This window comes from Mchenga conophoros, linkage group LG3, assembly GCF_057382185.1.
Source record: "Mchenga conophoros isolate Kocher_MC1m ecotype Shallow Benthic linkage group LG3, M_conophoros_male_GT1.1, whole genome shotgun sequence".
Lineage (NCBI taxonomy): Eukaryota > Metazoa > Chordata > Actinopteri > Cichliformes > Cichlidae > Mchenga > Mchenga conophoros.
In genome coordinates this window covers 78,221,727-78,233,864 of record NC_140528.1, presented here as the reverse complement: position 1 = coordinate 78,233,864, position 12,138 = coordinate 78,221,727, and the positions used below count along the sequence as shown (strand labels likewise).

Sequence of the window (12,138 nt, the reverse complement as noted above, 5' to 3'; positions counted from 1 at the left end):
GGGTTCTTGTACCTTCTCTGACACACAGCTCTCGTTGTCCTCCTGACAGCTGCGACTCAAGTCTATACCTGCTATTATCATCTACTGACTGAGTGCTATTAACCCATAAACTGGCAGGTCTGTAAAAAGGTGCTACTATTCTTATCATCTTATCAAAACATGGATGCACAAAGATGCAGAGATAAAATAACAGAAGCCTGAGCTGCCCTCCCTGTGCAGCCAGCAGAGCAGCAGCATTTACTTGCCTTCAGTTAAATTTCCTCTGTCTAAGTTTATCTGCATCCGGCCTGAGGGTAGCAGGGGGAGGAGGGTTGATGAGAGCTATTTATAGAAACTATAAGGGTTCTGGTTTCACTGGCCTGCAGTCAGTCTAAGAAGGGGTCGAACGACAAGCCGGAACATGCAAGACACGGGTAATACCTGCTTCGCTGAGCAGAAGGCTTTGAAATTCTAAGCAAGATTTATAGAAGAGCACTAAAAGCTGTGCACATGCACGCGACACAATGTGTTCATAAAGGGCCCAGTGAGTCAATAGCCTATCATTCCTCCTCCCTGTAGGGAACGACGTCTGTGATCTAACCACGCTCAGGCCGCTCTACTCACCTCGTCTTTGGCGTCTTCATCGATTTCAAACACATGAGCTGGCAGTTTGTCCGTCTTCAGGCCTTTGCTTTAAAAACACAAAACAGAGGGTGAATGGATGAAGCTGGCCTTCTCCCCCTCTGCTGACAGCTACGTCACATATCTGGGTTCTTTATGTCTTTCTTGTTTGTAACGCTAGATCAGATTACAGCCTCCTTCATGTATTTTTTATGTTCAAAAATACTTCTCAAAATTCATGGTTGCAGTGATAAAGTCATTTCCTCAGTAAGATTTATCACCATGGAAATAAATTCTTTACATCTGGACTGCACCTGCTGTGTGGAGGAACATCTGGCTGAACATCAGAGCTGCACTAACACATTGATCCAGCTGAGGAAATCCGCTGCATGTTACACATCTGGCTGTTTTACCTTATTTTAGCCTGTATGTTTTCCCATATATCCAAACTACATTTTCAGTTTATTCCACTCATTTCTGTCTCATGTTCCTTACCTCGGCAACATGCGGAAGTCTCCAGAATAAGCCTCGTATTTGTAGTTGATTACGTGCCAGTCAGTGTTGTACATCTTAATGCACTGCAGAACACAGAGAGCTGGATTAGCAGTGGATACGTTCAAATGGAAAAAGCGAGCCATACCAGCAAGCAGACCTTTTTTTAATGACTGTAAATCACGGAGGAGGATTTTGGGGTGACGAATCAACTTCGATCATTTTTCATGAACTCAAAATACAAGTCTGCAAAGCATCAGACACTTTTAAGTGGACTTTTTGTGTTTTTAATTCAGCATAGAACTGCAAGCAAAAAGTCTCCTGCAAGTCATCTGAATGTTCAATAAATGCTGAGCAAGCCCAGGGTCTGTTTTAACTGCCCCTATGACAGTTGTTTCCGTGCTACATCGCAGTCATGACGGCTGGCAGATGAACACAGATTTAAAGCCTGGTAGAGCAGCAGTGTATGACTGCATCGTGCCAGAGAAGTCTGTTTTTCATTGCTAATACAATATTTCATCAGCGTAGCTCGTGTTTACGACTGGACGGTGAGTACTCCCGTTTCTTTATGAGCTCCCAAGGAACACGTCAGGGTCAGTATCATGCAGGCTGGTGTGAAATCATCAAGACACAGCCTGTTTTGTTGATCATTTTTACTCGTATTCTTTACTGAGCAGACTGCAAATAATGATATATATGATAAAATAATGCAAAATAACTGTAGTACCTCTTTGGCAAACAGACTCCTAGCCTCCCGCTCGGCATTCTGGGGCACAGAGGGAACAACGGTCCTCCTCTGCCGGGAGATCTGAGACTCCTGTACGCATGCAAACACAAAATGAGCCACATGTGGATTCACATGCATGGTGCATGATGGAGATATTTCTCATAACATCAAACACGGGAAAAGAGAATGAGAGAAAACAGAAGACAAATATACAAAGAAACAAATTCTCTCAGTACGAAGGAGAAGAGTCGACACAAACAGATGCACCACTAGAACAAAACCACATGTGTCTGAAGCAACAGCAATAAATACCTGACTGGACCGTATGTGAGAGCTGGACTCAGCCGTGAATAACTGGGCCTAGTGTTTTGAGGATGTTCAGTGATTAATGATGGGAAAACGTCCTTTGGAAAGTAATAGTTCACAGCTCTTTGACTCGGACAGACTGAAAAAGCAGCTGATTTTGGCTGTTTACTGTGGAAATTTCAGCGCAGGTGCTTTGAGCGTAACATATTTGTAAAAGATCCATAAATCACAGGCCGTAGACGGAGCCAAAGACAGAGGCAACATATGTGACGGGTTAAGCCCTGCACTAGTTTATATTGCGAATGAGCACTTCCTTTAACTTTAACCTTCTGGGAGAATACTAGTGTAACTCTTGAAATAACAGGAATGACTTGAGATTCAAAAAATTTACTTTAAAAAGTAACTATGTTCAAATCGTTACTTTTTAAAGTGTTACAATGGTAATTAATGTCATATAGTTCTTGGATTTTTGCTATTTTAACGGTGTAACGTGGTTTTGGGGCCCAAAACAGGGTTCAAGTTTAGCTAGCAATGGGCCACCTGTGATAATAAGAAATAAACTGATAAGGATACTAAACTAAGAGCATAATAACAACTAAGCACCTGACAATATTGTAGATCTAAAGCTTATATTCCATGTAGCACAATAAACAGAACTGTTGCAGATTACAGAAGAAATCTATACAAAATAACAGTTTACACCTGTTATAAAAAATAGCTGACACATGGTTATTCTGATGGCGTGGACTCACCGAGACATCATCCACAGGGCAGAGCAGCAGGTCTCTGTGGGGGTCACTGTGGATCTGAGCCTTTCTCTGAAACACCACAGCCTCATAGTCGAGCGGTTCAATGATCTTTGGCTGCTCCTGAAGGGGAGGAAGGAAAGGACACCAACACATGTCATTTCAAATAAACTTTTTTTCTTTTTCTTTTCATTTTGATCTCATGCACCAATTATGTTTGTCTTTTCTGTGGTTCTGGTGGGCCCTGCACACCCCTGCTGTTTGAAAGCAGCTAATGAGTGTTCACCTCTGGAACTCCTCACCACCCATGCTTCAGCAGAGCCACAAGAGATTAAAGACACAACCACAAAGTTCAGAGGGCTGTCACAGTGCAGGAAAACAGCTGCTGGGAGAAATGTGGGCTGATGGGAGGGAAATAAAGCAAAAGATGACCAAAAAGGAAGAAACTGAAGATAAAGTCTCAGGTAAGGACTGAAAGGGTAGCAAAGGCAACAACTTCATCGATTCATGAAGTCTGATAAAGCTTGACAGAGACATAATGAAACTAAAAAAAAGCAAGTTCAACCAAATACCACAACAAACTATCACGACTTCCTGTTTTAAGTTTCATAGAGAAGTAGATGACAACAAATGGGCCTTTCCACGGTGTCTTAAAGAGGCATGCAGCCTCTGTTCACTGTAGCTTTCCACAACTGGGTCAGAATGTGATCTCACATATAAATCTAGCCCACTTGGAAGGATTGAAAATTAATTCCAACAAAGTTCCATTTTAAGCTCAAGTTAAGCAGAGAGAAAAGTGATGAAAAGCTTAGCCCGACAAGGCTCTGGCTCAGCGACACCACGCTGCTTGGAGGCAATCAGACTGTATGGATTTGATCAGCGTCTGTGCCCCATTAGTGAGCCGCTGCTACATAGTCTGATACACGCTTAGTGGGCAGACGCAGTGAGGAATCTAAGGAGCCGAGGTTGTAAAGAGCTGACTGAGCTTTGCAGCTGGAAGAGACTGACTGAGCGATTTTCCACCTTGTACTCTGTCATATTTCCATTCATGTAGCTGAGATTAGAGCTTTGTGCTTCTATTGCAACAGAAAGGCAGTAGTTTGGCTCCTGCTTGCCCCCCTCTCTCTTCACTTTAGGTTAAGCCTATCATTAGGATTGTTTACCTGTGCAATTATTCCGGCTGGATCCAAGCTCTCACATAGGCCTTTTGGAAATATCCAGCTTTATGATCAAATATAGCATTCACCCCTTTGATTGCATGAAAAGAGCCTATATATATGTCTTCAGCAACATCTCATATATTGCTATACACTCCCTATTTAGGCTGTATTTTTACAGTGTGTGAAAAAGTAAAGTTGAAGCTCAAAACCAAAATGCCAGCTGTTTTTTTGTATCGTTTCCTCAAATTTCTTCCTGACATATTGGATATTTTGGGGCATATTACAATTTTCGAAAGTGCGCTGGATTTAGACAAGTGCAGGCTTCTTCAGTTTAGTTAAGTAAAAAGTGTGGGACCACTTTGCACTTTGTTTATTTTTTGTTTTTTTAAAGAAAAGTGAAAAGGCAAAAAATAAGAGCTCTGCTTGTTTGCTTGTTCAAAGAGCTGAGCTCAGAAAATCCATCCAAATGTGTTCACAGATTTGCAGACTAGCTCTAACTAGAACAGAGGGGAAAGTGGGAGACCCCGAGGTAAGACTTGTAATAGATGACTCCAGGCTCAAATGATAACTTTATTAACTTTATTTTTAAAGAAACTAAAGATGATGCTCCAGACAAACAACTAGCTACATCCACTTTGGACAGGCTCCTGTTATACATGAGCGCTACTGAGACTCTATCACTGCAGCCAGCGTCACAAAACATCTGATCCAGCTCTCCTAACACTTCCACGCTCTTACTTTAGAATCAGATCTTAAACTTTGAACGTTTGTTTCAAACTGCTGCTGAAAACACATTTTTACAGGTTTGCTTTACCTTAATCTTTTCCCCTTGTTTTGGGCCACAGTTTACACCTATTTATGAATGAATCTGTTACCCTACAGCTGATTGTGTGTCTGTATGCTGGAACATGTATTCTAATCTTTAACATTTGGCTTTTATTGATACCATGAAGCACTTTGTAATTCTGTGTTTTCAAATTTGCTGTACAAATAAAGTTGTACAGAAATAATTTCAGATGTGCTAACACAGTCAGTTTGAGTTTTAACATGGTAATTATTGCCATTTTGATCAATTTTATTTCATTTTAAACCAAAACAAATGCTTTTCGTTTTCTCCAAAACCCTAAATCTTCAAATCAGGGTGCATGTTTCAGGAGTGCATGTCGGCTTCTTGAATATGGTGGCATCTGTGCATGAGCCATAAATGAAGAGAAAGTTCTCCCTTTTGTAAGTAACCAGTAATTTAGCCTGTGAAAGAAGTGTGGTACATGTACATGTTCCTCCACAATTTTCCACCAGAGCCTGACTTTCTTGGCAGTCCACACAAACCCTGTGTCTCGCATTTTTTAAACCACTAATTTAAATAAAAACTTCCTGACCCTAATGGTACTTGTGCTATGTGGATTTAAGTATTTTCCTATTTATGCTGCTATGTAGCATCTGTGCTATCATTTTACATGCAGACCCGGCGGCAGCAAAACAACACCTACAAGTCTGGTAAAACCATTACATATGGCTGTGCACCGCCCCTGCACCCAACACAGCAGCTCTGCTTCCTGTCATGTGCAACAAGCCTGAACCGCAGCGCTACAAGTCAGAGGTGACAGGCTCGGCAGCACGCACTGCCTCCACTGCAACGGTGATCACGTTACAGACAGAAGGAGGGAGTAAGAGGAAGCAAGTTGTGAAGGAGCAAGTTCTGCTTTTACTGAAGAAGCTTTGCAGCCACAGGCGGTGTCACTGATTGAGAAACAGAGAGGCACAAAGAGAGCTGAAAACAATCAAAGGGATGTAGCGCAACACTTGGGTGTAGCTTGAAAGCAGTCGAGGCTCTTTAAACTGTTGCCACCTCCAATTAGGACACACACTCACTTCTCTCAGCTATCAGTGAGCTACATTCACTGAGTACAAAGCACAACTCCCAGCCCGCCTCCATAGGACTACAATGATGACGATGATGTTGGGCAGCATGCATTTCCAGATGTCTGTGTCCCTTTATGGTTCTGCAGATGTAAGGCACTCGCGACTCCAACGTGACCGAGTGGATTTCATTACTTTTAAGAGGGGAGCTTACACAGTATATACACACACTGACATTAGAGTCACATACAGCATAAAGCAGCTCCACTGTCCCACAGCTGACCCCACTAAGTACTCCAATCTGTGTGTAAGTGAGACGCACAGGCATACGTCTGCTTAATCTTTCTCTTACTTCCTGTCTCTTTAAAAAAACAAACAAACAACGACTTGATCTTTAATCTTTACTTAATCTAGAAAAAAGCATATCTGTTCTTAGTTACACCTGTCTCTGTTCTCTGTTTTCTCCGTAATGTCATGGGTTACAGGATATCTATAGAATTTATTAATAAATGAATCTATTTATTTATAGATTTCTGTATCGATTGTCTACAGAATATCTGACAACAATCCATGGAAACAAGATGCACTCAGGCATCTTGTTTTATTTAGATACCCTGATTATGACAAAGCTATATTTAAAATACCAATATGACTCATATCACATGCCAGTACCAATTCTTTTGTTTTTTGTACAGTATTTCCCACACATAAAAACTTGCTAACGATTAAACTTGGAATTAGGAACAACTTTTAGGGATCTTTTCCTCCTTTTTTAGCCATCCACAATCGATTTATTTTGAAAGTTTAGTCACTGCCAATCAGCTAGGCCCGACTCTTCCCACTTTGTGTTTTCACTTATGACTGGTTCTCCAGTCTGACGGCTTTTGCGGCAGTGCTCGGTATCATTTAGCCACTTTCCCACAGAGTCTATCACCCTGCAGTCAAATGGAGGCTAATTGCCAGCTGGCAATAGAATTCCTTCTTTTGCTCCAGAGATCTGCTGGGAGCTGGCGTGCTGCTCTAACCTGCAGTCCTTGGAGAGCTAGCGGATATGCAGCAATGCTCCTATTGGGACTACCATCAGATGCACTCCAAGACCCTTAGAATGGGATCCATCTGAAGGATGATGCTCAGCTATTAATTTTCAATTTGACCAATCAAATATCTCTTTTTACGAGGGGGAAAAAAAATTCCATTTATAAAATAGATTTTAAAAAAATCTCTTCACTCTTCAACAGATTAAATGACCACTGACTTTGGAAAACGCTACCTTATTTGTAGAAACAATGACATGAGTCATCAACCCCCATATCTGCCAAACCGACATTCAGCCAATATATCGATGGCTTCCTGTGCCACTAGTCCAAAATCCAAAGATATTTCATTTTCACATTTAAAAAGCTGGATTCCAACATTGTTATAGCTACTTCCCACTTCCTTTATTTCCCCAGTGGGGCACTACAGCAGATGGATCCTTATATTGGACTTATTTTTTCATCCATTGCAACCAACACGTGGGACACACTACCTTCTGACCCCCTGAGGCTGGGTTTATGACTCCTCCTGGTCTCAAACCAGGGGACTTTTGCATGAAAGGCAAATGTGTGAACCACAGACACACCACAGATCCCAGCAACTCCCAGTGGCTGTTTTCTGAAATTATAAATCACTGTGTACTTGTTATCAGATTACCTGAGAACACACAGCAGGACTCACGTTTATCAAGTCAGATTAAATAACGCCAGAGACACCGGCACAACACAGAGCGGTAATCACACGGTTTCAATTTTAGGATTGGTACGTTATCATTGTCCAATTGGTTCAAAGCAATTTAATATAATAGAAAACAAAACACACACACAGATGTGGATTTGATAGCAGGACTTTCTAGGAACAGCAGGAAGCCCAATAACCACTAACACATCTCTAATGGGAATTTCCATGGAACACAGTTGGCTCAAGGCCAGACAAAAACCCACATGTTCTCCATTGTGTAGTTTCCTTTTAGTTTTTCTATGTTTTATGTCATATATAACACTGTGCAAAAATCTTTGGCTTCCAAGGATCCAGATTCTGTTGCATCTTTTAAACTGGTCTCGACCGATAGTTCTCTGAGCTTTCTGAAGATCCTTAAAGTCTTGATTTGGACCCTGGGTGCTTTTTGTTTGTTTGCTTCGTTAACCCAGATAACGCTGGCATATGATTCATTCAAGCATAAAACAGGTACCTAATCAGGGGATGTCTGCACAGACAGCTTAGCAAAGAGCCAATTTTAATGTTGGTAATTACAGCCTGTCGCAAAAACATAGAATTTGTTCCCATTTCTTTTGTTGAATCTATGAAAAATATCAAAGATAACACAAACATAAAACTGTAGTTTTTGTATGTCCATTCCAACAAAAGCCTATTAGCCAAAAACGTGGTATATTTCAACATAGTTTGCAGTATGTCCTTAAAAAAATGAAGGAAAGTGGACAAATGGAGGATAAGCGAAAAAGTATCAGGACTAAAAAGTTTTTTACACCAGACGACCAGTATCTGAAAGTCATGTCCTTAAGAAACAGGAAGTCCTATGTCCTGTTTAGGACCTGAGAGACACATCTGGGCCTTCAGTTGATTCATCCAGTGTTCGCTGAAACATCATCAGCAATGATCTCAATTAGATTTTAATCCACCATGCAATACCATCTCACAAAATAACTCTAAAGTCATGGATGTACCAATACCCAGACCTCAACATGACTGATGCAGTGTTTCGACACTTCGACAGCGACCGATAACCACAGCAGAGCTCCGAATGTTCTTCAAGACGGTTGGAGAATTATTCCTACTTAAAGAATTTACTACTACTTTAGGAACAAACTGTTTTTGCCTTATGCACTCTAGAGAAGAGATCAAAACAACTTGCTTCAGATAGTGAGGGGCTTCCCCAAGGCCCAGCAGAAATACTGATTACTTGAAATGAATTACAGAAATCTAATCTAGCAAGAATAAAAATATGGAGCCTGTAATGAGTATCATAGCCCAACTTTAAGTTTTATTCAACATTCTCCTTAGAAACTGATAAGATAGTTATTTTTTTCCTGTTGGGGCCCAGGAGTAGAGTCCTCTTCCTATAAGACCAACTCTCCTGAGACTAAGCTAAGAATGAATCCGCAGACACAGTCACAGAGGATGCATTGGTCACAGCATGCCCAAGGGAATCCCCATGTGAAATTAGCACAGGCCATGCACCCTCCACAAAACAGCATTTGTTCTCAGCTGCAGCCCAACCTTAAAACAGGAAACAGTAGACATACACACAGCCACACAACACTCTCACCTCTGTAAAAAGAAAAACAATCAGTGCCTTATCACAGGGTTTTTAAACTTGGAAACGCCTTACATCACACAACTCAAGATGAGCATCATGAGACTGATCTCAAGGGGAACAAGAGTTTATCTCTTATTCAAACTAACCTAGAACTAAAAGGAAAAAGATGCAAGAAGCCGCAGTCACACAAACACAAAGCGGATGAGTTGGCAGATGCATTTTGTTAAAAGAAAAAGAAAACAAGTCATTATTAGGCAAGTGTTGATGCTGCGCTGACATCACTGTGGTTTAACTTCAAGACAAATGTCACGCCTTCGATTTACTGTTATGAAAATCCTTCCCCTGACACACAAATGCTGCATCAGCAGGATACTAAACGCTGTTCATTTCAAGCCACTGCGCCTAATCCCAATGACAGCCACCAGCATCGACATTCATTCAAAGAACACCTTCTGCTTTGCACAACCATCGAGACAAATGTGATAAAAAGCAATTACGGAGACAGGCTTCTCTATGCACAATGTGAGCAATTTCCAGCAGAAACAGAGAGGCGAGCACTCACAGCCAGACACACACACACTGCTCCAAGGCAAGGACAGGGAAGCCATGCTGCTGCAGCTGTCCAACTGGCACTGCTCTTCATCCGCCAGCACACAAAAGGAGCCGCACAGAGCTGAGAAAGCGTGTGTGCTAGAGGACGCTGTCATTTTATTTATTTATTTCAAATAAAGGCCGTTTAGAAAAACCAAGCCACCACGTGGAGTGGATTTAAAGCACATACCTGCTCCCACAGTGACCCTGGTTTATAAGCCTTTGCACAGGTTGCAGCAGTGGCAGTTATGCAGACATACCAGGGCTTTACAGAAAGATGTAATAATGAGGACACAGACGGAGCGCGAAAACTCACAAAACAGACATAAAAGTCCAGGAAGAAGAGCAGCCACCTAGAAAGGAGGACTAGTCCGTATAGGCTTATCCTCCCCGAGGAGGGCAGAGTGGAGGGGGTCGGCTATGAGTTACATTATCCCTGGTGGCTAAAATGACCGGTTCACAGCCAGCCTTTAAAAAGCTCCGCTCACCACAAGGTCCACGGTGGTCCTCACAGCCTCCGACACGCTCTGTCTGACTTCCGCGGCCGTCCCGGGTTTGCTCAGCCTCTTTGTGAATTTTCGCACCTCAGACATTTCGCTCCCCTTTTAGATAAATAAAAATCCTCTTCCTCTTCTTCTTCGGATATGAGCATGCCGCGGTACCGGACGGAGCGGCGGGCAGCGCTGTTTCCTGACAGCCAGATGTGAGACGGTGCTGGAGGTGAACCAGCCAGCGGTTCACGTCGCGAGGCGGGGCCGTTGCTGCTGGTGGTGCTGCCACCGCTGCTGCTGATGATGTTGGAAGGAGACCAAAGAGGGGCTGACAGCGTGAGATGCTTCACTCGGACCCACTTCCGTTTCTCCCGCCCCGGCGGAGAGCAGATTCAAAGATCGTCAGTGTGAGATGATAACACGGTCCACATACAAGGACTGCAAACACAGGTCGCATTTGGAGAGTTTATTACATTTTTTTAGCGTCACAGGTGGGCTTTTTAGGTATTACTTATTCTTGAAAAAAAAAAGCCTGACATTTACATTACTAGGATAAGCGACAAAAAGAAGTAGAAGTCCATAAATAAAATATCACAAAAACGAAATTTAATAAGTGATGTACAGAAAGGCACATTAACAATCAAGACTTCCAAAAACAAAAAACAAAACAAAATCAGTTTCAAAATATATGAGAAGCTTAAAGCTGTGTTTTGTTGTTTTAACTATTTATTGTGGAAATTAGAAATCGCAGTGATTTATTGGTCATTAAAACGTATTCTGAATTTTCAAATTGATAATTATTCGTCTCATAAGTCAGCTCTACCAGCTATCTGTGCAACAATTTTCTTTTGAATCTTATAGAGGAGTTTGTTTTTGTTAATGATGTTTATCAAGACACACAAAAAGAACAAAAAAAGCGGTGCTCAGAAAAGGAAGGAAGGAGAGAAGAGATCAGGATGACTTTAGACTTTAGTGGTGTTATCAAGGGCTGTACTGAGTGCAAAGCTGAACAGATGAAATTCTGAGAGATGATTATAGAAGACTGAAACATAACCATTTCACCTTCATCCAAATATAAACACACACACACAGAATGTGGTATAACGTGGGGGCAAGGGCCCAGAAAAATATCCTCCCCTGGCCCATCACAGAGTTGTTACGCCCATGGTTTGATGTCTGTATACGTTATGTTTCTGGTCACATCCATCCACTTAACAAGGGTACAGCGCCACAGCAAATTGTCTGTTTGTTTCTTTGTTTCTTTGAAAATTTGAACTTTGTGATGTTTAATCTTTAGTTTTTATTGTATATCCAACATACTGTCAGTGTGTCATCTATCTATCTATCTATCTATCTATCTATCTATCTATCTATCTATCTATCTATCTATCTATCTATCTATCTATCTATCTATCTGTTGATCAAACCTTTTGTTTCAGAGGGGCAGCCAATGGGAAGAAATTTGGTTTAAATGGAGGAGGAAGGGAGTTAAGAAGGGGTTGTGACGAGGTCAGGAATAAAACAAACAAGGACTATTTTGAACTGTGCAAAACTGCTCTATAAGAGTTAAAGAATGCCGGGAATAAATTAAGTATGTGTCCCCTTTATATATATTTATTAGAGCGCATCTTGTGACATCTGAAGTATTAGTACGCAGGAATTTGGCTCATTTGATGTCTTGGATTATAAAACATTGTTCCGAAGATGTGAAACAGGTCGTTTATCAGTTACTGAATCTCATCCTTCAGGTGCGATAGCTGGCTCCAGGTAAAGCTAATAGTACACTGCCACCCTGTGGACTATTCCACAAACTGCAGCAAACGAAGTGCCACCTGTAGTCTGCAGCGGTTCA

At 41.6% G+C, this 12,138-nt stretch overlaps 1 protein-coding gene across 3 annotated transcripts in view; it reads right to left on the bottom strand.

Moving 5' to 3' along the window:
• Positions 1–10,596, bottom strand: part of dock11 (dedicator of cytokinesis 11) — a 79,588-nt gene extending 68,992 nt beyond the window's left edge. For all 3 annotated transcript variants that reach the window (XM_085267386.1, XM_085267385.1, XM_085267387.1), the window contains exons 1-5: positions 10,284–10,596; positions 2,878–2,994; positions 1,820–1,909; positions 1,096–1,178; positions 604–670 (exon numbers count right to left, since the gene is read on the bottom strand). In XM_085267386.1, the coding sequence (XP_085123512.1) occupies positions 604–670; positions 1,096–1,178; positions 1,820–1,909; positions 2,878–2,994; positions 10,284–10,388 (462 nt within the window). In that variant the 5' untranslated portion in view covers positions 10,389–10,596. The remainder of the gene's footprint in view (positions 1–603; positions 671–1,095; positions 1,179–1,819; positions 1,910–2,877; positions 2,995–10,283) is intronic.
• Between the last annotated feature and the right edge of the window lie 1,542 nt (positions 10,597–12,138).